Source organism: Meles meles, chromosome 10 (genome assembly GCF_922984935.1).
Source record: "Meles meles chromosome 10, mMelMel3.1 paternal haplotype, whole genome shotgun sequence".
Taxonomy (NCBI): Eukaryota; Metazoa; Chordata; class Mammalia; order Carnivora; family Mustelidae; genus Meles; species Meles meles.
Window position 1 is genome coordinate 95,479,290 of NC_060075.1, and position 26,089 is coordinate 95,505,378.

The window sequence follows — 26,089 nt, forward strand, 5'->3', positions numbered from 1 at the left end:
GCCGCCACCAATCAGCTTCGCGGGCACCGCCCCCTCCCGGAAGGGCTGGAGATGGGCTTCCGGCGGCCCGCGGGGCTGTGTGGCTGCGCAGGTGCGCTAGCCCATGGTCTCGGGTGAGTCGGGGTCGTCGCGGCCTCTCGGGCACAGGGCTTGCTCACGACTCTCCCTTGCCTCACGGCGCTTCCGTCTGCGACTCTTGAGGTGACCTACGACGTGCGGGGCCCGGTGGGCCGGACCTGGGGGTGCCAGCATGCGGCCCGAGGGCACGGGCGCACGGAGGTCGAGAGACGGAGGTGGGTTGGCCTGTGGCTGCCCGTGGGCCACCCGAGCCGCGTAGCTAACGACTCGGTCCCCAGCTGTGTCGGCTAGCTGTCGCGGCCTAGCCGGTCACCACGGGCTCAGCGGCACGAAGCGGCCCAGCTCCTCTACTGTGCTTCCGCCGCTGCCCTGCAAGGTCTCCCGGGGCTGCTGTCCTCCTGGAGACCCGGAGGGACGCTTCCTTCCTCGCCTTCCCCGTTGCCTGTGCCCCACTTCTTCCTCCGTGCCAGCGCCGGAGGCCGGAGTCCTCACGTCCCAGCACGGTGACCCCTGGCCGCCACTTCTAATGAACCTGGAGATAACCCTGCGCTCGCCCGCCTAATCCAAGACCATCTGTCTTACAGGCAGACGGGAGCAACCTTCGCGCCCTTTTGCCCAGAGCCGCAGACGAGGCCTCGCCCCCCACGCGCGTGTTTTGCGGGAAGGATGTCGTACAGTCTAAGCAAGCAAGAATACAGAACAGAACTAGGGTAGTATGGGGAGGAATAACAGAATTACCTGAACGTAGCCAAGCTGGTTTCTAAACGCAACTTTTCCAGACCATGGGGTATCTGTGGATGTCACACGGCAGCCTGGAAGTCCTCCCCACAGCCGCCACCTGCTGGTCCATCCTCCCGCCATCCATTCCTACCTGCCCCAGCAGTAGGACAAACGCCCCTTCCCATCAGACTTTCACAGGGGAAACTTGGACCTCGCTGAGCTACTGGCAGAATCAAGGTGCACTGACTTGTACCTAGAGCTGGACAGACCACCAAAGGCTGCAGGGTTGCCTGCCCTCCCATAGCCCACCAGAACAGCCCCGGTGGCTGAGACATGTTCCCTTCCTGACCTGTCCTGTACTTCCCGGGAAGCTCAGGCCAGAGGCCCACGTGGCTAACCATCTCATTTTCTCTGGGTTCATTCTAACGGGAGAAAACTGAAAACCATTCTCAATACCCAGCTTTAGAGAAGTCAGTTACAGTAATTTCACCTCGCTGGACCGTTAGCCATCCAGAATGAGACATATGAGGAACACTTGGTTTTTAAAATACGAAATATTAAATGACAGAGCCTAGAAACAAACTTGCATGTATTTTTATGGGTAAAAATAGGTACATATACAGAGCAGTTTAGAACATGGAGAAAAAGATTTTGCTCTGTAGGTCACATAAGCAATGTGTACTAATACCGATGACAAAACCCTGGAGAAGCGAGGGCAGCTGGGTTTAATACAGCAGACGCGCAGTGTACTAAGATGCTTCAGTGTAAGTCTAGGGGCTGAGAAACAGGTGCTTCATCTCCTCACATGATTCCCTGCTGGCGGGCCCTCAAGGGTGATCTCTGTGAGTGGCCAAGCAACCGCTCGACTGTTCCCACACCTATGGGTGCCAGACAGGCCAAACCCTGGCAGCATGAGCCCCCCTGCGGACGTCCCACCCACTGCAGGTCAGCATGGTAGCCCGCGAGGCTGGGGCCTCTCTTCCACCCCACTCTGTGCTTCCCGTCTGCCCACAGCCTCTTAGTTCACTTCAAACACAGCTACTACAACACATTTTATTTCACTGGAAAAATCTGTATGAAGAACCAATTGTGGTTCCTGTGAGGAAACATTTAGCACAGCTTAAATAAAAGTGAAGAGAAGAGGGAGGGGAGGAGGGCCCTGCCTGTGCTAGTTCCGCCACCACCTCACTCTGGGGCCCCGCGGGATGGAAATCCTGGGTGTCCCAGGAAGTCCCTGCTCAGCCCTCTCGGAAGGCCCTGAGAGCACCTGTGGTGTCTGCGAGCTGCTGTGGCCCTTAGCAGAGACGTACAGGTACACAGAATGCAGACGAGGCCACACTGGTGTTTTCAGCTAGTCACACACAGGCAGGAACACTTCAACTAGGAAGTAAAATATATATAATTTATCAAAAAATAGTTCTAATATATAGAAAAACATTTTAATCTTCTGAGGCCTCTGCCCCTTATTTACATTCACAAAGCCACTGAGCAAACCCAGGACTCACGAGGGACAGTGAGAAAGGGCCTCCCTGGTGGGGCGTTTCAGCCGCCTACTGCCTAAGTAGACGTAAAGAGAGAAGTTAAAGGAACAGCAGAGACTTTTTTTCACTTGCTCTTTTTGTAAGAGGAGGAGGGGAATCACTGCAGGTGAAACAAGCCAGACTCCGTCCGGGGTCAGTTTCAATTCTGAACAAACCCCAAAACAGACCTTTGAAAACCTGGACCAATGTCCTGGGTCCTTGAGAACCAGTGTGAGCGAGTGGCTGATGTGAGTGTTTTGCTGCCATGGAACCAATGTGGCTTGTATTCTTTCTTCATTTTCTTTCCCTCAAAATCCAGGTGGATAAGGTATTGGGTGGGGAAAGTACCAAATAATCGAGATGAAGGGGAGGGATCATACGGAGAAGATACTACACCAGCTTCTTGGCCTCAAAGAAGCTTTTGAGGTGACGCATCTGCCAGATTCCAGTGAGGATGAGAATGACCGTCTGAGCAATTGACCACCACAGGACCCTCTGGTTGGTGCTCTCGCTGGTGAGACGGAAGCGCTCTTCACGATACTGTGTAGGACAACAGGCCGGGATTAAATGTGCGGGACAGATGGTCCCCGCTGTTGTGAGGCCCTTCCCTGCTGTGTGAAATTCAGCTTTAGGACCAAATGCCTCCTGAGACGCTGACTCGGATTCCACGGAGAGTGCCCCGGGAGAGTGCCACGCGCCCGTCCACAACCAGCTCTGCCAGGCTGGGAGCTGTGCTTGATGCACTTCAGTCTGCAAAGCTTGGAAGCGGCCAGGTACACGGACACCCTCCACCCCATTCTATGAACAGTGAGCTCCCAAGCGGGGAAGGCCTTAAACAGAAACTTCAGGGGGCATGGCAGGCACAAAGGTCATCTGCCATGTCCGAATACAGTCATACGCATGCTCACCCTCTGGTAATCCTGCTCCTTCTGGATCTGTTCCACCTGATCAAGCAGCTGGCGGGCTCGGAGCTGGAGCTCTGTCAGTTTGTCCTTGGCAGCAATCTCAGGATAGTTGTTGGCATGCTCCCCAACCTGGATGTCCAGGTGCACGCGCTAGAAAGACACGGGATGGAGCCCCAAAGCCCCAAGGTCGGAAACCCTCGGATTCTCCGTTACAGGTTGGGCAACCTATTCTCGTCCCTAGCCGTGGGACAGAAATGCAACACCTATCTCTGTGACTGTACCCCAAAGTGTCCCAAATGATGGTGGCCACTAAGTCAGAACTCAGCAGAATCGGGAAAGATTCTGAGCTCTGGCCAAAGAGGCAATCCTCTTACCAGTCTGCCGCCAGCGAAGAGAGCCATCCTGGTGGAGTTCGAGTGCAGGCAGATCTGATGGTCACCGGGTGTGTGGGAGGTGAAGGTGAAGCGGCCCTCGGAGCCGTACTGCCGGGACAGCACCACCTGCAACGGGACACACCATGACAGCCCCCACCTGAACGCTGCCCTGTCCTCGGAGCCCTGCACGGCCCAGAGAAGTCGGGGAAGCGTGCCCTCGTGGAGGCTGCAGAGCGCCTGTGCCACAGACCGAGCACCACCAGCGATGGCCCTACCTTGCCTTCAGGATCCTTCACCTCCACATGCATGCCCAGGCCAGGGGTCGAGGGCAGGAAGACCTCCTTCTGCTTGTCCCACATCTGGGTGCGGTAGTTCCCTGCGGAGCAGACACAGCCGTCACGACCCGCCTGCTCCGGCCGGCTCCCACAGTCCGCGGGGCGCCGTGGCCGCGTCTCGGGACACACAGGGCCCTGTCCTCCCTCGCCCCGCCTGACCGATGACCATGGTCTCGTCGGGGATCTCCTCAATGAAGCAGCGCTTCTCGGTCTCGCCGATGTGGAAGTAGAGCCCCCGGGCGCCGGCTGCGCACAGCGCGAGCAGCAGCAGCGCCGGTCGTCCCATCGCCCGCCGCCACCCGCCCCGACACCTGCCAACGCGCGCCCTCGGCCCGTCGCGCATGCGCGCGCCTGCGCCCCAGTGCGGCCGACGCCACAGAGCCGAGCGCAGAGGCGCATGCGCCGCGACGCTCGCCCTGCGTTCATCTGGCTCCGCCCGTCGGCCTGGCCGAGAAGAGAGTACGCATGCGAAGGACTCTGGGATCCCTTTGTCGCTTTGCGGGAGACGATACTTTGTCGGACACCTACCTGCGCGCTTCCTTCCCACTGCGCGCATGCGCAAGCCTGCGCCCTGCTTCCGGGAGAGGTTGCGCAGCCGGGCTCAGGGGGCTTCTGTTAGCTCGCGATCCGCTCCTCCGCGGGCGGGACGTGGTGGGGGTCTCTCATTGGAGACGGGGCGTGGGGTCCAGCGCGGGGGACAGGGCGGGGACACGAGAGGTCCCATCCAAGGAATGGGGCGTGGGGAAGGAACGTGGGGAGGAGGGGTCCCAGGCGGTGAAGGGAGCGTGGAGGCGTCGGGTCCAGCACTTGGCAAGGAGCCTGGAGAGGCGGGGTCCCGCGCGGAAGGCGGGGCGGGGGGCTGCCCGAGCTGGTAGGGCTGTGTCACTCGGAGTGGTTACCGCCACGCGTGACTTCTGACCCAGCTGTTGTGCTGGGATTTCCTGACCCTTGCGTGGGAGGGTGCGGGGCGGGGGGGGGGGTGCCAGGTACCGCACTGATGGTAAAGGAGATGTGGTGGGCGTGGCACGGGGACTAATGAGGAAAAGGGTCCCTTACTCAAGTTTTTACTAGACTCTGCAAGGCGGGGCCTGTGGTCGCGTCCGTCTTATTCTGTCCCCGCAGGCCCCGCGGTTTTCTCCCAGCCTGTCAGACTGAACTAGTCTCTGTGTCCTAGGTGAGGGCTGAGGATGGGGGCCCTGGGAGGTGCAGCGTGCCTATGCTGAGAGCCGTCCTTGCAGAAAAACCCTGTAGCGGGGCTCTGGGCAGGGCTGGTGTTGTGTGCGCTGCTGTGTATCCTGTAAGTTCTGGTTCTGAGCCAACACATACCCTGGGGGATCAAAGAAAGTCATTTAAAAGGGAAGCTTCCCCAGTAGTCCTGTGTGAGGACCCAAAGCCTCTGTTGAAAGCCCTCTTCTTCAGAAGCTGGACATTAGGGTTTGGCATGAAACTCCGTGATTTTTAAATACAGGCATTTAGCTCACTTCCTTCTAATGGAAAGGCCAATAAATAATCTTTGGCCACCTTCTGCGATCTGATCAGATCTGAGGGACGGGCTTGGGTTTACTGACTGGACTCGTGCGCTGTTGCAGCCCCTCCACCCCCTGCTTCCGTTGCAGTAAGCGCTGCAAAATGAGACTGAAACTGGGCTAAAAAGAAACGGAGGACGAGAATGAGGGAAACAGAATGAGTAGGGTTATGGGTGTGTTTGTCTCTCCTAGTTACAGCACCCCCTTCTCTGGGATGAAGGAAGACGTACACCGAGCCAGGACATTGTTACTGGGCATACAATCACAGCAGAGCTTGGTTGAAGACCTTAAAATTTTTTATAAAGAGAATTTCCAAACACACATAAAGAGGGAATAGTTACAATGAACTTTGATATACTCATCACCAGCCTTCAACGAAAATCAGTTGCCTGCCTTGTTTCATTTCTTTTGGCGTGTTTTCCCTGAAGTATATGAAACTGTGTCCAGAAATGATGTATGTCCAGAAAAAAAAAAAATACATCATGTCACCTAAAAATACTTGTGTCTCTAACAGACAAGGACTTTTTAAAAATACCAGTTTCACATCCAACAAAGTTAAACAGTTCTACTGTTAATGTCACCTAACACTTAGCATATGTTCATTTTCTCCTCGTTGTCCCAAAAAACTTCAGATTGCTTAATCAGGGTCCAAACAAGGTAAAGTCAAGCCGTTCAGGGACACAGCTCCTCAATCTGTTGTTGATGCTGATGGTGCCATTTCCTACTAAGGAACCCAGATCACCAGACCAGTAGAATCCACGTTCCGGACTGGGGGGGTTGTATCTTAACATGTCATTTCACATGTATCTCTGTCACTGCTGTATCCTGTAAACCATTAGATCCACAACCAGGGAGGATTTGCAGTAAAACTGAATGTGTCTGCATACATTACAATCATTACCCCTTTTCAATGTTCAGATCATCTCGTAAGATGTCCAAGTGCTCTGCGCCCTTTTAACACAACTCTGGTAGTCCTTAGTGGCTACCTTGCTTTCCACTTTGCACACTGCCCGCCCTACACACAAAATCTGCCATTTGGTGCCTGGGTGGCTCACTCAGTTGGGCGCCTGCCACTGGCTCAGGTCATGATCCTGGGGGCCTTGCTAGGGCTCCCTGGTCAGTGGGGAGTCTGCTTCTCCCTCTGCCCCTCCCCCTGCTCATGCTCTCTCTCTGAATTTGTTCTAATAAATAAATAAAATCTTTTTTAAAAGTCGGCTTTTTACCTAAAGAATCTTGATTCACTTTGGTGAGAAATGGTATTCATAGTTCTAATTTTGTTGCTTTTTTTCTTTCAAGAGGACCCTAAAATTTGTCCTGATTGATGGGTAATCTTAAAGAGATTGCATTACTCACAGGAAATACCTATGTTAGGTAATTGAAATCCCCAGGCCTGAAAACTTTTCTCCTCAAAGATGGTGGGCAATTTCTGCCAACGTTACCTAAGCCAGCTGCCCCTTCATTCAGCCAATATCTATGAGCAGCTACTGTGCCGGTGTTTTAAACCCTGGGGACAAAATGGTGAACAAAACACAAAAATCCTTGTCCTCATGGGTTTATTTTGGTTATCACCCTTCAATACATACTCTATAGCATGCCAGAGGGAGAAGATGTCAAGGAGAAAAATGAAGCAGGGAAGAGGTTAGGGAATGTAGTGGGTTGAATGGTGCCCCCACCCCAAAGACAAAGGATCAACACTGAAATCCCTGGAACCGGTGAATGTGACCTGCCTTGGGGTCTTCCCAAATGTAATTAAGGACCTGATGTGATAATCCTGGATTATCCTGGGCCCTAAATCCAGTGACCAGGGTCTTTGTAAGAGACACAGACACACCACACACCCACAGAGTGGCTGCTGTAAAATGCAAAGAGAAAATAACTATCGGTGAGCATGTGGAGAAATCAGAACCTCGGGAGCTGTGGGTGGCACCATAAATGGTGCAACCACTATGGCAAATAACATGGAGGTGCCTCGAGAAGTTAAAACTACAATTACCATATGACCCAATCATTCCACTGCCTGGTAGAGCTCTAAAAGTCTGAAGACAGGACCTCGAAAAGACACTTGCGTGCCCACACTTACAGAAGCACTATGCACAGCGGCCAAGAATGGAAGCACCCAAACGTCTATCGATGGATGAACAGAAAAGAGACTGGAAGGGGCACAAATGCACCACTGCATTACCATTCAGCCTTGAAAATTCAGCCTTCCGTGGGAAGGAAATCCCACACCAAGCCACAGCACAGATAAACCCTGAGGTCAGCGTGCTAAGGGAAATATGCCTGTCACAAAAAACAAATAGTGCATGATTCCACTTACAAACAAGACGGCATCTAAAGCAGTCAAATTCGTAGCTACAGAGAGTAAGATGGTGCTGAGGGAGGGGGGTTGTCTAATGGATAGAGAGTTTCCGATCTGTACATGAAAACAGTTCTGGAGGGCTGTCCCACAAGGTGCCAGTCACTAAACTGTGGAGGCTTAGAAGAGCGAGCTGCACGGATAAAAGGACTTGCCACGCAGCACAGAGCCAGACACTGCAGCCACAAGCTGGGAATGCCTGGATCAGCCAGAAACTGGGAGACATGCAAGATCATCTCTCCCAGAGTCCCTGGAGGGAACACGACTTAGCTGACATCTGGATTTTGGACTTCTACTCTCTAGAAGTGTAAGAGAATAAATTTCTGTTGCTTTCACCCATCCCGTTTCTGGTAATTAGTTATGGAGACCAACAAAGGGAACGTCTGGTTAGAAGCGGGGTGGGGTAGAGCGGAGTGGCCAAAGAAAGCTCATCAAGAAGGCATCCTGTGAGAGAGGTCCTGGAGGGCAGGTCACGTGGCTACCTGAAGAAAGAGCTGGCATGAGTTGGATAAGGTCAAGGAGGCCAGTGTAGCAGGAGGCACAGCATGGGAGGGAAGCAGGAGGAAATGAGGTCCTAACTGGGGGGGTGGGAGAGTTGGGATGGCCTCTTAGGGCACTTTAAGGACCTTGGCAAACTAGTCTTAGGGGATTCTGAATGAGGAATGACATGGTCTGACTCAGATTTTAAAATTCGGATCCTGTCCAGGCAGCGGATGACCACTGTAAAAGAACAGGACTGTCGCTGGATCAGCGGATCAGAATGCTGTTGTAAGTAATGTTCAACCTAAATCAGGTCTTTTGTCTCATCTTGCAGTTCACAGGAAGTTCAAGTACGCCATGAGGAAATAACAAGGTAAATCCAGAATATGGAGCAATTGGCTTCTACCTCCCAAACACTTAAGTCAAGAGGAAAAACAAACGTGGGGGAAATGTACTTAAAAACTGAGCTGGCGAGAAAGGACCAGAGATGTGCAGTACTACACAAGGCATGTAGCCGCCCCTGGGTTTTGGTGTGCTAGAACTCATGTCGGAAACAAAGGCAGAAGAAAAATTATTAATTTCCTGGCTACATGCAGCCCACTGATAAGTCCTTGAAACAGGCAGAGTGACCTTCCTCTAGGGACTCAACTGCCTCAGTGCTGACACTTTTCTAAGGGCCAAAGGCAACCTTAGGTCCAATTGCCAGAATCCTGTAAAGTCTACCGTAACGTATAAAAATTCCTTTGGGAACTTCCCTTTATCTCTAAACCCAAGATACATGTTAGTAATCATCCCCCAAGCATATGGCCCATGGACGTGTATCTGAAGGGTCTCATGACTATGGTTTTATTAGATGGTAATAAAGGACCTTTTCCTAACAATAACTAGATTCTCAAGGTCCTGGAAACCTTGCTTCTAAATTCCTTGGAGACTCACGCTGTCCCTAACCCCCTCCCAATTTGAAAGTATATAATGGGTTACTTCTCACCCCACTGCAGCTCTTTCTGCGCACGGGTCCTTTCCCTTGCTTTCATAAAATCACCTTTGGTACCAAAGACATCTCAAGAATTCCTTCTTGGCCATTGGCTTCAAACACTAACAGTCTTTCCTACATCAGAATGACTGCAAAGACCCGCGTCACACACCCCTCCCGCTGCCGAGTCTGCACGCTCTGCTCCTCCCCGGGGAGGTGGAGGGCTTTCCCCTCCATGGGAACCTGGCCTGGACCTGTGGCTTGCTCAGCCCAATGCAGGGCAGTGCAGGGAGGCTACGCAGGCCCCCATTTTCCCTCCCTGGGAACCCGACAGACATGAGGCTTGGTTACAGGAAGATATCCGGCATGCATTACTAAGTTAAGAAAGCAAGTGTGCAGTAGCTGGAAAACGTCAGTGGTTACTTAGAGTAACGCGAGTATTCGGCAGTATGGCTGTACTGGCTAAAATAAATAATTCTTTCCTGGTTGCTACATGGCCGTGACCCATGTACCTGCACTCCCTTCACGTCTGCTGTCTACCCCACCTGACTGCCCCTGAATCCGACAAACAGAGCTGCTCCCAGCAGCAATGGGGTCTGGCAAGCCAGGAGATAAAGAAGTGGATGGTAACAGGGGGCCAGGGAGACTTTGCAAAGCAGACCTTGTAATACGCTACTGATTTCTGAGCTATGTGAATATGGCCCCTATTTCATAACATAGAATTCAAACCCTGAAGCAGCGCTTCCACCATTCTGTTTTCTGGATTCCAGTGGCTGTCAATTGCTAGCTTATTGGTCTGTCCTAAAATGTCAGCTCCACAACAACACAGATCCTGCCTATCATCGGGGTTTGCCTCTACCCCCAGAACCTCAGCCCAAACTGGTATAAACATTCTTGAATGAAGGCAGAATGTACAGTTGATGAAAAAGCACACTGAGCAAAAGCGGTATGATGCAGTGAAGGCAGTGTGCGAAGGAAAACATACAGCTGCCAATGTCTACATTAAGCAGTGTACGAAGGAAAACATACAGCTGCCAATGTCTACATTAAAGCAGAAGAAAGAGAGCAAATCAATAGCCTACACATCAAAGTGTACTTTGAGAAACTAAAAAGGGAACAGAAAAGAAGAGCAAACTAAACCCAAAGCCAGAGGAAGGAAAGAAAAATGAAGATTTAAATAGAGATAAATAAAACAGACTAGAAAAACAATAGTTCATGGAAGCAAAAGTTGGTTCTTTGAAAAGATCAACAGCACTGATAAATCTGCAGTTCGGTTGACAAAGGGAAAAAGAGAGAAGACACAAATCACTAACATCAGAGGTGGGAGGTAGAGACACCACCACCAACTTTATAGAAATAAAAAGGGTAAGAAAGCAGTCTGACCTGCACACCAGCAAGTACGGTAACTTAGATGAAATCCCTAGAAACACACAAGAGTACCCAAGTGGAAGGCTCGGGAACACATGCTTTATTGTTGAATTCCACAAACGTTTACAGATTTATCACCAATCCTACTTAAACTTCCCTGATGAACTAAGGAGGAGGGAACACTTCCTAATTCATTCTATGAGGCCAGTATCACACTGATACTAAAGCCAGACAAAAGCTATCCCAATAAAAGAAAACTAGACCCAGGGGCACCTGGGTGGTCAGTGGGTTAAGCATCTGCTCAGGTCATGGTCTCAGGGTACTGGGATCCAGCCCTACATAGAGCTCTCCGCTCAGCAGGGAGCCTACTTTCCCCCTCCCTCTCTGCCTACTTGTGATTGATCTCTCTCCATCAAATAAATAAATAAAATCTTTAAAAAAAAGAAAACTAGACCAATTTCACTTATCAATACAGATGAAAAAAACTTCAACAAAATACTAGCAAATCCAAGAGCACATTAAGAGGACTGTACATCATAACAACGGGGGATTCATCCCATGTACATAAGGGTGATTCGACAAGAAAATCAATGGAATAAATCACATTATTAAAATGGAAGGCAGAAAAATACATGATTACCTCAGCTGATAACGAAAAGGCACTTAACAAAATCACACACCCTTTCACCATCAAAAACAAGAAATAGAAGGGGACTTCCTCAACATGATAAAGAGCATCTACAAAAATCCCACAGCAAACGTCAGACTCAGTGGTGAGAGGCTGAAGTTTTACCCTACAAGCCAAGGAGGCCCATGTCCACCCCTGCCATTCAAGACTGTCCTGGATGTTCCAGCCAGATCAATTAGACAAGAAACAGAAGGCATCCAACTGGAAAGGGAGGAAAGAAAATCCCAAAGAATCTAAAAGAAATCTGCCAGGCCTAATAAATGAATTCAGTGGGGGCACCTGGCTCAGTCGGTTAAGCGGTTGCGTTCAAATGAGGTCATGATCGCAGGGTCCTGGGATCAAGCCCCACATCGGGCTCCCTGTTCAGTGGGAAGCCTGCTTCTCCCTCTACCTCTGCCTACTCCTCCCCGTGCTTGTGCGCTTCCTCTGTGTGTGAAATAAATAAATTAAAAAAAAAAAAAAAGGATTCAGTGACGTTACAGGGCCCGATACCAGTACACAAAAATCAATATACCAGCAATAAACAATCAGGAAAAGAAATTAAGAAAGCAATTCTGCCTACAGATGCCTCCCAAAACACACTAGTAATAACTTTCACCAAGGCACATGGCTTGCACATGGAAAAGTAAAAAGAATGGTAAAGGAAACTAAAGAAGACACAAATAAAGGGCAAGATATCCTCGGACTGGAAGACCTGATATAGTTAGGATGTCAACACTACCCAAAGTGGTCTACTGATTCAACACAGTCCCTATCAAAATTCTAACAGCTTTTTTTTTTTTGCAAAAGTGGAAAAGCTAGTCCTTAAATTCATACGGAATTACAAGGGGTCCCAAATAGCCAAAACAATGTTGAAAAAAAAACCAAGTTGGAGAACTCACACGTATGGATTTCAAAACTTACTACAAAGCTACAGTGATCACAACAGTGTGGCACTGACATAAAGCCATATAGACCAACGGACTAGAACCGAGAGTCCAGAAATAAACCCAACATACGAGGTGAACTGAATTTCAAAAAGTGGATGCCAGGTCCGCTTGGTCAGGAAAGAATTGTTTCCTCCAGAGATGGCATGGGGACAACTGGAGTTCTACAAGCAAAAGATGACAGCGAGCCCCTACCATACACCAAACGCCAAAACTAACTCTAAATGGATAAACAACCTAAGTATAAAGGCGAAGACCAGCCAACGGACACATGAAAAGATGCTCAACGTCACTGATCCAGGCATTTTGAGTCAACATCACCATGAGATGCCCCTTCACACCTGCCAAGTTAGCCATCATCACCAAGTCAATGAGCAGGTGTAGGCGAGGAGAAAGGGAAACCCTCGTGCTCTGTTGGTGGGAATGCAAGCTGGTGCAGCCGCTGCGGAAGACGTGTGCAAGTTCCTAAAAATATTAAAAACAGAACTACCCTATGATCCAGCAATTCTGGGAATTTATCCAAAAAAAGCAAAACACCAATGTGAAGAGATATAGGCACCCCCTACATTCATTGCAATATTATTCACAACAGCCGAGTTACAGAAGCAACCAAAGTTTCCCCGGATAGATGAATGGATAAAGACGACATGAGACCCACCTGTGCACACGCACGTGCGCGCATGCACACACAGACACACAGGAATATTATTAAATTAAAAAGAATGAGATCCCACCGTTTGCAACAAGATGGATAGATCTACAGATATTATGTTAAGTAGAGCAACAGACTTTCTCCAACAAAGATACACAAATGGCCAATAAGCACACGGAAAGATGCTCATCACTGGTGGTCAGGGAAATGCAGAGCAATACAATGATGAGAATACCTCACACATACTAAGGTGGCTACAGTAAAATTTTGAAAAGGAAATAAATATTAACCAGAAATGTAAAAAAAAAAAAAACAAAAAACGAAAGCCTCGCATATTGCTGGTGGGAATGTAAAACGCTGTGGCTGGGGCGCCTGGGTGGCTCAGTGGGTTAAAACGCTGTGGCTGCTGCAGAAAACCTGGCGCAGTTACCCCTGACCCCCCAGTTCCACTCCTAGGTACCCTCCCAATAAGATCATAAACAAGTACTGTGCTCCACAGATCCTTGCGAGCCAGTGGCCACTGTAGCGCTAGTCACAGGAGCCAAAATGAACAAAGCAAATGAGGAAGGGATGGACAAGGTGCGGTGTATCCACACCGGGACTATTATCTGCTCATCAAGGAGGGGAACCCTGACACCTGCCACAACGCGGACGAACCTTCAAAAACGTGATGCTTGGTGCACTAAGCAAGGCTGAAAGAACAAATCCTGTATGATTTCACTTATATGAGGAACCTAGAGTCCTCAGCTTTGAGCAAGAGAAGGTACAGCAGAGATTACCACGGGAGAAGAGGGGAAGGCAGCTCATGGGACGGGGAGTTATTACTGAAAGGGTACAGAGTTCCTGCCGGAGCTGTGAGCTGTGAAGCTGTAGGAACAGCAGGGCGGTGACCGCACAACCTGGGAACGTAATTAATGCTGAGTGTACTCTTTAAAAGGGCAGCATTTTTTCCTTAAGCACATTTTACCACAATTTATTTAAAAATGAGAGAATGAAGTGGTGCCTGGGTAGCTCAGGTGGTTAAGTGTCTGACTCTGGACTTTGGCTCAGGTCCCCCTGATCCTAGGGTGCTGCACGCATCCTGGTGTTGGCTTAGGATTCTCTCTCCCTTGATCCCCTCCCCCCAAGATAAATAAAATCTAAAATTTAAAAAGGGGGATAAAAGCAGACTGAGGTTTGGTCTCTGGACCCTTACCCCACGCGCCTGTCCAACTTCGCTCTTACGGGCACTTATGCTCCTGCTCAAAACAAGCAACAACAAAAGCCCCCCGCCCCCCGCCGCAGCCCTCCCTTCCAAACTCGGTTCCAAGGCCACGCCGCACCCGCGAAGGGTGGCACAGCGCTCGCCCTGAATCCCGGCCCACATCCAGATATCTGTGTACTTGATGGAGCTCTGCGGGTCAGCGGCCTGGTCCGGGTCACCCAGTGGCCTACGCCGTGTCACAGAACACAGTCGTTGCCTTCGAAACTTGGGGACATTCAAGGGAAAAAAGGCGGCGCGGCCCAGCATCTCCGGGACGTCGGTCACCCAGACACCGCCCTCCCGCTCCCAGCCTCGAAGCGCTAGGGTCTGCTGCAAAAGCTCCTCAACGCGGCCGTGAATGCGGCACCCGCCCTCGCCGGAAGCACCGCAAATTAGCCGTCGGGCACCAGGAAAACCGAGCGGCTCCGGTTCCGGCTCCGGGACTGCCCGCCGGCGGCCGGTCATCACGGGGCCGCGGACAGGGCGCAGCCGCAGACCCGGCCAGCGGCGCCCGCTGTCCCCACGGGGCTCCCCACGGCCGCCCCGGAGTCCTTCCTCAGGGAAGCGGCCTCTAGAAGCCGCCGCCCGCGCAGTCGGGCGGGCAGGGCAGCGTCCAGCGCCCGCTCGCGGCCCCGCCGCCGGTGCAAAGCCCGGGCGTCGGCGACGGCCTCCACACGCATTCGCCCTGCGCTGAGTCCTGAGGTCCGACCGGCTTCTTCCGCTCCGGCCACGCGGGTCGGGTCAGCCGAGCCCCCCGCCAGCAACACCAACGGCCACGCGCAGAAGCCCTCCGCACCCCAGCCCGCCCACCCCGCCGGCTCACGGAAGACCACAGGTACCAGCTGCACCGCCCGCGCGGCTCTATGACGCAAGGCCACGCCCACAAGGCAGGGCGGACCTTCTTCCTCAGGGGCGGGGCTGCGTGCTGACGCCACACGCCGGGGCGGGGTCAAGAGTTTGGTGCCCCGGAGTGGGGTGTCGGCGCCTCATTCGGGTGGAGCTGAGCCGGGGACAGGTAAGTGCGTGCTGCCGCCGGGCCTGGCCCGGTGCGGGAAGACCCGCGCCCTCGGGCAGGAGGCGGGGGTTGCGGCAGAGGGCGAGGGCGCCGTGTCCTCGTTGTCGCTGGCGCCGCGGTGACAGGGAGTGAAGCCGGATGGAGCAGGGCTGACGGAGGGAGGTGGGTGGGACAGGGCTTGACGGACGGGCTTGATAGCCAATGGCACGGCGAGCGCCGCCTGACGGGCGGAGATTGGCGGGTGCGGGCGCGCGCGGACGTCGCGGGGGGCGCGCAGGGGCGCTCTATTGGCTGTGGCGGGCGTGGGGCGGGCTGCTCGGCGGATGTGAGGGAACGGGCGCCGCGGCCGGGGTGACCCCCAAGGTCGAGGAGGCGTCACGAGGGAGCCGCCCGGCGGTGTCCTCTGCCGGGTCGGAAGGGTGGCGCGCCCTTGATGGAGCCGTTGCGGACTGCGGGCCGTAGGCCGTGCTCCACCCGCGCCTGCCGAGGCTGCGCTCCTGGGGAGACGCCCTTGCGCGGACCGGCCGCAGCACCCCGTGCGCAGTGCTCCCCCGGACCCAGCACCCCGCCTCACCCATCCTCCCTGCGCTCCCGGGAGGACGCCTTTGAGAGGACCGCCCCCAGCGCCCTGTGGATCCAGTACCCCTCTGGACTGAGTACCCCGCCTCACCCATCCTCCCTGCGCTCCCGGGGAACGCCTTTGAGAGGACCGCCCCCAGCGCCCTGTGGACCCAGTACTCCTCTGGACTGAGTTGACTGGACCGTCCACAGCACCCAGTGGATTCAGTACTCCAGAGTCAGCAGCCCGCATGCCCATCCTCCCTGCACTCCTGGGGGGACGCCCTTGAGCGGACCACCCTCAGTACCCCTCCAGACTGAATAGCCCATCTCCCCATCCTTCTCCCTGCACTCCTGGGGCGATGCCCCTAAGCATTATCAGATCTCCCCAGCACCCTGTACTCAGTACTTCTCCCGACTCAGCACCCCGCCTTACCCATCCTCTTTGAGCTTCTAGGGAGACAGCCTTGAGTGTACCGCCCTGCGGCCCCTGTGTACTCACTACCCCCTTCGGACTCGGCACCCCGCTTTGTCCATCCTCCTCCCCGTGCTGGGGGGGACGGCCTTGGCAGACCACCCTACAGCACCCCTCCCTGCTGGTCGTTCTTCGGAGGTCGGGTCGCCTGGGTGCAGACACTAGTCATGCACCTCTTCCCTTGGCAGAGCTGCCGGTCCGAGGTGTAAACTGTGTAGGAGACTCAGCAGAAAACTGAGTCTGCAGAACGGAGGAGAGATGACTCCTGGGCCTGAGGGGTGACCTCTGAGTGGCGTTCCCCTGTGCCTTGTTCTGCGGCCCTGGGCTGTGGGGCCGGGACTGGGGGCATGCTTCCAGGCCCATTACTCTGAGCAGCCTCAGGACATGTGGCCTGAAATGGAGCCTTGTTTGCACAATGGCAGGAGCTGTGACAGTCAAACCTCAGTGTTTTCGTGCAGCCACATTTCATAGGAAAACACGCAGTACTCTTCTAGCTTTGCAGAGTGGACGAGGACTGGATCTGGGAAAGTTGGAGCAAGATCAGAGTTTCCTGATGATTGAGAGCACGTTCCAGATTTCAGGTTTTTTTTTCCTTTGCAGCACTTTTGAGATACAGTTCATGTGCCATATCATTCACTCACTTAAAATACACAATTAAATGATTTGTCTTGTGTTCAGTTACGCAGCCATCACCACAGTTTAGTTACTTTCAAAAACTAATGTCAGAACCATGAATTTCTGTGGGTTTCATTTAAATTTGCACCGTTTATTAAATACCAAACATTGTATTTATTGTATGTCTGTCACACCTACACGTACATATCAGATCTGCGGGAGCATAAGTGCCCGCGCTCCCCACTGCTCCATTTGAAGAAAAAATAATATGCTCTCTACCTTTTTAACTTTCAGATAGGTTTTTTTTTTTTAATTTGGGGATAACTGCCATTATTGAGACTTATTTTGATAACTGTACGTATAAATTTGTCATATGCAGTTACAGCAAATTGTATGGAGAGATGCCGGTGTCCCTTTGCCTAGTTTCCTCAAATGATAACATTTTGCAGAAACTAAAGAGTATGTTATCACAACCAGGTATTGACATTGATAAGAGCCAAGATGCAGAAAGTTTCCCTCCTCACAAGGATCCCTCCTCTTGCCTTCGTAGCCACACCTTCTTTCCTCCTGCCTCCATCTCCTTAGCTCCTGGCAGCCACTAATCTCTCCATTTCTATGAAATTGGCAAATGAAGCATGTTATATAAAGAGAATCATAAGGCATGTAACCTTTTGGGATTGGCGTTTTGCACTCCTCAGTTCTCTGAAGACAAATGCAGCCTGCTGCCTTCATTTAAGCTCCTTTTTATGCTTCCAGGTCTTGGATGCAACCACATTAAAGGACATCTGAGTTGTTTCCATGCTTCAGCTGTTATGAATAAGGCTCCTAGAAGCATTCATATGCAGGTTTTTATGTGAACGTAAGTTTTTGTCTTTCTGGGATTGATGCCTAGGAGTGCAGTTACGAGGTCATATGGTGGTTGCATGTCCAGTACTTTAAGAAATAGGCAGACTTTTCCATAGCGGCTGTGCCATTTTACCTTCCCACTAGTAACGTATTTGATGTATTTGACTAGTAACTTTCTCCACATCCTCGCCAACACTTCGTGGTGTCGCTTTTTTTTTTCCCTAGCCATTCTAATAGCTGTGTAGTGGTGTGTCCTTGTGGTTCCAGTTTGCATTTCCCTGACGGCTGCTGGTACTGAACACATTTTCATATGCTTATCTGCCATTTGTGGTTTTGAGTGTATTTCTCTGAATAGCCTTTTCCATGGTTGTCTGGGTATTACGTCATACAAATGTGATTTATCATAGTCTGTAGGTGTCATCTTTATATCAGTTTGAGAGAAGTATAGAAACCGTACGTCCATTTACATCTCTTTACTCTCCCTGATTTAAAATGCCCTTAACTATTACCTCTGTGTATGTTTAAAACTACATCAGACATGTTGCAATTTTTGTTTGATCTGTCACCCATAATGAGAAGAGTCAAGAGAAGGAAATTCTGTTTACTGGTGTGTTCTTTCTTGTTTCATGATGTTGCAGGATTCCTTGTTTCGTCACTTTGTTTCCGTTCAGAGAATTTCACTTAGCCCTTTGCTCAAGGCAGGTCTGCTGTGGCATAGTCTCTTCGTTTTCCTTCATCCTTTCATTCCTCAGGAGTGTTTCGCTGGACGTAGGATTCTGCGTTCACAGTGACTCCCCGCCCTTGAGCAGTGTCGTGCCACTTTCTCTTGGCCTCCACAATTTCTGGTGAGAGATCCGCTCTTCAAGTTGTAGTTTTCAGGTTTGATTTTGGTATGTCTTGCAGTGGATTTCTTTGTTTATTCTTTTGAGGTTCACTAAGCTCAAATCTGTAGGGTTTTCTTATTATTATTTTGAACTCTCAGCCCCTCCATCTTTTTTCTCCTCTTGACATTCTCATGACATTTCCATGCCATCAGTAGGAGGCGGCATTCGTGTTCATCATGAAGTCCGTATTATGGTCCCACATCCCTGAGGCCCTGTTCATTTTTCTTTCAGTGTCTATTCCCTGTTGTTCAACTTGAGTAAATTTTTTGTTCTGTCTTTGTTCACTGAGTTCTTTTCTATCCCTTTCAATCTGTAGTTTAACCCATCATTTTAAAAAAATTTTGGTGGTTGTATTTTTTCAGTTCTAAATTTCCATTTGGTTCCTCTTCATGTCCTTCATTTCTTTTTTTTTTTTTTTAAGATTTTATTTATTTATTTGTCAGAGAGAGAGAGACAGAGAGAGAAAGATCACAAGTAGGCAGAGAGGTAGGCAGAGGCAGAGGGAGAAGCAGGCTCCCCGCCGAGCAAGGAGCCCGATATGGGACTCAATCCCAGGACACTGGGATCATGACCCGAGCCGAAGGTAGCCGCCCAACCAACTGAGCCACCCAGGCGTCCCATGTCCTTCATTTCTTTGTTGGGGCTTTTAATTTTTGTTTTGTTTTGGTTTTGTTTGTAAGCATGTTCATAGTTGCTCAAGGAAGCATTTTGAAGCTGGCTCCCTTAAACTTTTTGTTAGATAATTCTAACATTTCTATCTTTTTGGTGTCTATAGATTGTCTTTTTGGGGGTTTTGGTTGAGATCGTCCTGGTTCTTGATGTGGTGAGGTCATCTTTGGTTATGTCTTGGACGTTTGGCGTGTGACATTTTGAGACTTGAATCTTAAATGTCTGAACACAGAGAACAGGTTTTTGCTGACACTGCCACAGGTCAGCGGGTGCTGCCCGGCTGCTGCTGGGCAGGGGTGGAATGTAGACTCCCCACCCAGCCTCCTTGGTATCTGTGGGGAGGGACTCCTTGTTATTGCTGTGTGGGTGTAAGTTCCCCATTAAGCCTTTGTGATTCAACCCTGCCTGGGAAGGGCGGGGTGCTGCCCTGTTACTGCTGGGCACAGGTGGAATGCAGGCTTCGTCCTGGCCTCCGCTTGTGACCCTTGTGGGGGTCACCTGGTGGGGATGAAAGTCCCTGATCTTCTCTGACCCCCACCGGCTGGGGTAGCAGTGGGCACAGTGTTTTCTGTAGGGCTGGCTGCAGGCTGCAGCACAACAATGATTGTCTACAAGTGTACTGTCCTGCTCTGCAACGCTTTTCTGGTCCTTTGGCCAAAGGGAGCAGGCTTCGTTCGCAGCTTTTTCCATGTCAGTAGGCATTTCTGGGTTTCCAGCTTCCTCAGCACCTAGTCTGGGATGTATGAAGCAGAAAGAAGATTGAGGACTTGATGCTGTGTCTTTTTGGGCCCCCAGATCCCTTCCCAGTCAGCCTCCTCCTTTCTACCTTTCCACCTTTCAGAGTCTTATGTTTTGTTTGATTTAAATGTAACATCTTATTTCTTTAGCTGCATTTAGTGGGAAACAGAAGTTCTATATGTATCCTCCTTTGTTTTTTTGTTTTGTTTTGTTTTGTTTTTTGTTTTGTTTTGTTTTTTTTTTAAAGATTTTATTTATTTATTTGACAGAGAGAGAGAGATCACAAGTAGGCAGAGAGGGAGGCAGAGAGGCAGGCAGAGAGAGAGGAGGAAGCAGGCTCTCTGCGGAGCAGAGAGCCCGATGCGGGGCTCAATTCCAGGACCCTGAGATCATGACCTGAGCCGAAGGCAGCGGCTTAATCCACTGAGCCACCCAGGCGCCCCTGTTTTGTTTTTTTTTAAGATTTATGTGCTTCAGCAGGGAGGGGCAGAGGGAGGGGAAGAGAGGAACCCAAGCAGACGCCATGCTGAGTGCAGAGCTTGATGTGGGGCTTGATCGCATGACCCTGAGATCAGGACCTGCGTGAAAACGAAGAGTTGATGCTTAACTGACTATGCCGCCCAGGCACCCACTGTATCTGTCTTTAAATTTTTAATAAATAGTAACAAATGGCCTTGTTTTCCATTAATACCTAATAATTTATTTATTAATACCTAATAATTTGCCACCACCCTTGAAGAATGCCCGTCCAGCTACACCCCAGATTACCGCACAGCAGCAGTCTGAGTGAGGACAGGTCACCTTTTAGACCCACGCCCTGAAACTTGTGGGGAGCTCTGACTTTGGCGGTGGAAGCCCCTCTCAGTGATTGGTCAGTGACCCGCTCCACGTTAATTTGTGGTTAGGCTTACCTTGGGAACTTAAGCTTTTTTTTTTTTTTTTAAAGATTTTATTTTTTATTTATTTGACAGCGAGAGAGAGAAATCACAAGTAGGCAGAGAGGCAGGCAGAGAGAAAGAGAGAGGGAAGCAGGCTCCCTGCCGAGCAGAGAGCAGAGAGCCAGATGTGGGACTCAATCCCAGGACCCTGAGATCATGACCTGAGCCAAAGGCAATGGCTCAACCCACTGAGCCACCCAGGCGCCCGGGAACTTAAGCTTTTTAAGAGTTTTCATTAGTTGGTCTTTTTTTTCCTGCTGGTAAGCAGTAATTCTGTAGTCATAGAACGCTCTCAGAGTGTGCACAGTGCTCTCGTGTTCGGACCATATCACAAAAAGTGGTGGGCGGGAGTAGGCGTGATCACTGCCTTCACTTTCTGGCAAAGGAGCCTGAACGCAGAGCCGATGGCGTGTTTGAGGCTCACGCAGCAAGCCGGAGTCCCTTTGCCTATTTGCCCTGCAGGCTTGACCTAGTAATGGCACAACGCCTCTGCACTTTGAAAGTGATCCTCACTACCTCCCTGTCCTTCCGTTCGTGCTTGATGCGGCGTCACAAGTGAAACACATGGAATTCTTGGAGATTTTCCGCCGGGCTGGGCCCCGGCGGAGCTCCTGTCCTCGCCCTCTGTGCGCACGTCCGTGCTTTCGCTGCCCAAGAGTGGGAAGCGTTGCCCAGGAAGGAGCAGCTGCGGGCATGGGGCAGACACGGTCTTCTCGGCTCATCGCGAGCATCTCAATGAGTTTGAAGCCATAAAAGAAAAAGAAAAAATGTCTTCAAGATCAGTTGTTGTGCTTTTTAAGAGGTTGTCGGGCAAGATGCATGGGCAACAGTCCCTTAGTAGTGCGAGCTTTTTTCCTTGGACCCATTTCCGGAGGAGCCACCGGGCTGTCTTGGCCGGACCTTGTCTCTGCCCCGCCTCTGCCCTGCTGACCTGGCTTCGTGACTCCGATAGCGTCAGGATCAGTTTATCTCTGCATTCTGTGCATGGGGAGGTGGCCTTGGGGAACGCGTGTGTCCGCCGGGGGAAGGTCCAGGGCCTGCCCTGGGTCAGCCTGCGGTTGCGTAAGGGCAGTATACGGAATCCTTAGTCAGAAATTTTCCCTTGGTTTTTGCTTAAGTGTTCTTTTCCCCAAAGGCACAGGTCTCCACCTGCATCTTAAAATTAAGGAGTTACAAATGCTGTCATTTGTGTTCTTTACTCAGACCAGTAGATCCACTCGCGTTTTTCCTTAGACGGGGTGTTTTTTCTGTAAGTAGCACGTACAGTTTACCCACTGCTGTTTCACAGTTGGGCGTTTCCCAGTACATTGGGAGGTGGTGCAGCCATCGGCCTGACCTCACTGTGGAGCGTCTCCCTCCCCCTCCAAAGACCACACCCAGTAGCAGGCAGGTGTCCCCTCTGCCCTCACCCTGTGCAGCCACCAGCAGTCTCTCCATCCTGAACGTTTCACGTGAGTGAAGTCGTATAACCTTTTGTTTCTCATGGCCGACTCTCTTCACAGAAGGCTCTCGAGGCCCATCTGTGTCGCAGCACTGTCTGCCACCCCACCCCTGCCGGCCACTGCCACGTCACTGGCCGTACCCCTTCCATCAGTTGGTGGGCATTTGGGTTGGCACCGTGTTCTGGCAACTGTGAACGATGCCACTGTGAACATCCACGTGCACAGGTTTTATACACAGATGTTTATTCTTCTTGCTTAGTACCTGGGAACAAAGTGCTGAGTCAGTAGCCCTGTGTGTGACTTTCTGAGGACCTGCCACACTGCATTCCGGCGGCTGGGCCAGCTGTGTTCCCAACAGCGGTGCGCGAGGGCGCCCATTCCTCCGCGTCCTCCACGACACCTGTTTTCTCTTGGATCATGTCTCGTCAAGTGGTATCTTAGAGTTTTAATTTGAAGTTCCCGAGTGAATAATGATTTTAACCATCTTTTAATGTGTGTGTTGGCCATTTGTTGGTCTTTGAGAGACATCTACTCCTGTCCTGTGCTGGTCGTTTGACGTGGTTACCTTTTTCTTTACTGTTGAATGGTAAGAGGGTTTTTTAATGTATTCCATGTATAATCATGTGACTTGTAAACGTTTCTTCCTATTTTATGTTTGTGTTTTCTGTTTCTTGATGGTGTCTGCGAAGACGTACAAAGGTTTTGATATCACTACAGTCCAATTTATCTGTTATTCATTCGCTTATATTTTTGGTATCCTATCTAGGAACCCATTACCTGACTTAGGGCCATAAAGGCTTACTCCACTATAACTTGGAAGTTATGAGATTCCAAGAGTCTTATAGCCCCTCAGCTCTTGCATTCAGGTCTATGATCCATTTTGAGTTAATTTTCTATATGGTGTGAGATAGGGTTTAATTTTATGCTCTTTTTTTTGTGGAACTGCGGTTGTCCCATCACCATCTGTTGAACAGACTACTTTTTGGCATCTTTGTCGAATAAAAATCTTCATCCAAACCAAAGTCAGAACATTTGGACTTTTGAAAACTCACGGTTTTCATGAAAGTGTTTGAACAATTGAGCGTCTCTACCAAATGATGCTCTGTTCTTACAGGGACTCTGGAATTAGAAAGACAGAATCTGGTTCTTCCAAAATCTGGAATGTAAACCCAGTGTCTGCTCAGATCCATCCGATCGTGGGCGTCCTTGGGTGGAGCCATCCATTGGGGAGCAGTCTTTCTGATGAGTCATGTTAAGGGGCTTTGACGGTGGCCCTGTATCCCGGTAACTGCAGCCCCAAGCCGCATGTTGGATTCAGTGACTGCAGACAGCAGCGAGACAACATGGGCTATTTGCAGCGTTGTGTTGAAAGGTCCGCCTTTGGCAGAACCGAAGGAATGAGTGGTTTTGTGATTGTCAGTGTGGTACCTGTGCACTGGGCATCACAGCAGCTCAGTAATGACAGTTAGTGGAGGTGAGACTCCTGCGTCCTGGGGGGGAGCCCAACGCAGAGACCATGGCGTAGCTCAGGAGGCCCAGATGACAGTGACGCTGGAGGGGAGACACAAGTGTTTCCCTTGGGACCTCTGTCCCGAAGAGCGGCGGTGGTGGTTTCCGCCGTCCCTGTGTTGGCAGGTGCTCGGTGGACAGCCGCGTGCTGACGCCGGGGAGAGCGGCCGGGACAGATGGCCTGTGACTCCTGAGTGGAGAAGGTTGCAGGCCGCGGTCACATTCGAGACCCGTGGCCGGCGGGTCTTCACCCTGCGCCGGGCAAGATTGCGTTGGTGGCTCACTTGGCTCCAGAGCTCCCGCCCCGCTGTTCCTTCCGCAGCCGGCAGGGCGGGCCGGCGCCCTCTGCGTCTGAGGCCTCGCACGGACTCTGAGCGGACTTGGGCCAAGAGGGAGAGCCCCGTAAACAGCATCCAGGGGAGTTTGCACAGCAGTTATTTCGGGGGAGTCCTCGGCAGACTCAGGGCTTGGAACTCCTTCAAGAGGTGTGGACTTGAGTGCGGTTGCTGCAGTGGCACCTGCTTCGAGGCACAGGCGTGAGCGAGGCGTTAGGCCAGCACACCTGGTCACCTGCGGAGGGGGCTGTGGTGTGGGCCTCGCTCCCTCCCCAGGCCCCTGGGCAGCCACGATTCTTGAGGGGCCCAGGGGAGCGGCACCATGTCCTTGACGCCGGCAACAGGGGCCCTGCCCACAGGCATGCTGGGTCTCAGGCATGGCTGGAACTGGTTCACGGTGCTCTGGAACCGGCTGAACTCTGCATGGTCTGGTGGCTGCAGCCGCTCGTTCTAGGGCACAGCTGTGCTTGACAGAGGTACGTGTGCAATTCAGTGAGATTGTGACCAAGGTCCACTCAGAAGCAGTAAGTATCCACCCGCCCTCCCCGCTGCAGCCCTTTCCCTCTCACCCTGGCCTCTCCCCTCCTTTCCAGCTGCTGCAGGGCCAGGCGGAACAGGAAGGCGAGAGTTGCATCCTGGCCCTGTGACCTTACGGACTTTCTTTCAAGAAAGAAAGTAAAACTCAGAAGGGCAGTCTGTAAACAGAAGAACTCGTGCCTGCCTTCTGGGGGTTTGCGGGGTCCGTGAGGAGTCCTGACGTGTCACAGGGCAGGTAAACGCTTCTGTCCCGGTCGCTGTGTGGACGTTCCCTCAGAACCTGTTTAGAGCGCAGCCCCTGGCCCGAGCTCGGTGCTTAGGAAGTGTGGCCACGCTGCAGGGCTGTGTCGGCCACTCCGTGCAGTGATGTCCAGCCCAGCCTGCCTCCCTGTCTCCGACCCACGGTGCTTGCTCTGCCCCTGTTCTTCCACATTTTCCTGCCCCTCTGTCTTTCCCCTGACGGACCCTCTGGCTTAGAAGATCTCTTTTCCTTCACAGCTAAGTGCTCCCTCGAGGCCTGAAAACCGCAGCTTTCCCGAAGCTTCCTTGGGCTGCTCTTTGCTCCCACCTGGAAGGGACAGACCTTTCCAGGAGTTTTGTTGGCATTTTTAGTGCTTCTCAAGTACTCTGTGTTCTCTCTGCAATTTTTTTTTTAATTCTTTCTCTCTTCTGCCTGATGATAATTATTTGAGGGCGACCAAAATATTTTCCAGTTTCTCTGTATGGTCCACCACAGCACAGGTCCCGTAACTGCTCGGTTGTTTCAGGACAGAGTAGAGATTTCTTTCTGGTTTTATGGTTAAACCTAATCTGGTCCGCATGAGATGATCCTGGCTGCCTTTTCTGGGATCATCTTACACACACGTAAACTTGAAGAGCATCCCATCGGTGTTGCGGGCCTCGCAGCCCTCCCGTGCAGCCGTGGCTGCGTCCTCCCTACCATGCCGTGTACTCAGTCGTGCGGAGAAGGTGGGTGTGGTTGGGCACTCGCTCGGCCCTCTGCACCCGGACCCGGGCCCTGACATGGAGCTCATGGCCAGCCACAGCCTGCGCCGGTTTCCCTGCCTGATAAATCGCCCTTTCTAACTTTTCTTCTTTTTTTGTGCAGACAGTTGTGAGAGACGTCAGGACAAGGATGTTTCACTTAAGGACTTGTGCTGCTAAGTTGAGGCCGTTGACGGCCTCACAGACTGTAAAGACATTTTCACAGAACAGACCGGCAGCAGCCAGGACGTTGGGGCAGATTCGGTGTTTTACCGCCCCCGTTGCTGCTGAGCCGTTTCTCAGCGGGACTAGCTCCAACTACGTGGAAGAAATGTACTATGCTTGGTTGGAAAACCCCAAAAGCGTACACAAGGTAAGGCTTCCGGGAGCGGATGTCTTC

The 26,089-nt window shown here is 51.6% G+C and overlaps 2 protein-coding genes and 1 long non-coding RNA gene across 9 annotated transcripts in view; 2 read left to right on the plus strand and 1 right to left on the minus strand.

Moving 5' to 3' along the window:
- Window positions 1-67: 67 nt before the first annotated feature.
- LOC123951863 lies at window positions 68-2,560 on the plus strand. The gene is made up of 2 exons (XR_006820526.1): window positions 68-293; window positions 663-2,560. It is a non-coding gene; the product is annotated as an uncharacterized LOC123951863 (long non-coding RNA).
- Window positions 1,838-4,290, minus strand: TMED4 (transmembrane p24 trafficking protein 4). Its single transcript, XM_046020950.1, has 5 exons — window positions 4,092-4,290; window positions 3,873-3,973; window positions 3,598-3,723; window positions 3,227-3,373; window positions 1,838-2,858 (listed from the first exon to the last, which is right to left on the minus strand). The coding sequence occupies exons 1-5, from the start codon at window positions 4,273-4,275 to the stop codon at window positions 2,709-2,711; spliced, it is 708 nt and encodes a 235-aa protein (XP_045876906.1). The 5' UTR covers window positions 4,276-4,290; the 3' UTR covers window positions 1,838-2,708.
- Window positions 4,291-15,070: 10,780 nt separating this feature from the next.
- OGDH (oxoglutarate dehydrogenase) overlaps window positions 15,071-26,089 on the plus strand; it is a 53,102-nt gene continuing 42,083 nt past the window's right edge. For 4 of the 7 annotated variants that reach the window (XM_046020886.1, XM_046020888.1, XM_046020882.1 and 1 more), the window contains exons 1-2: window positions 15,071-15,159; window positions 25,814-26,062. In XM_046020886.1, coding sequence (XP_045876842.1) covers window positions 25,841-26,062 — 222 coding nt within the window. In that variant the 5' untranslated portion in view covers window positions 15,071-15,159; window positions 25,814-25,840. Of the gene's footprint in view, window positions 15,160-17,563; window positions 17,667-24,921; window positions 24,941-25,813; window positions 26,063-26,089 lie in introns of those variants that run through there. The other 3 variants (XM_046020883.1, XM_046020884.1, XM_046020885.1) reach the window with 3 other exon arrangements.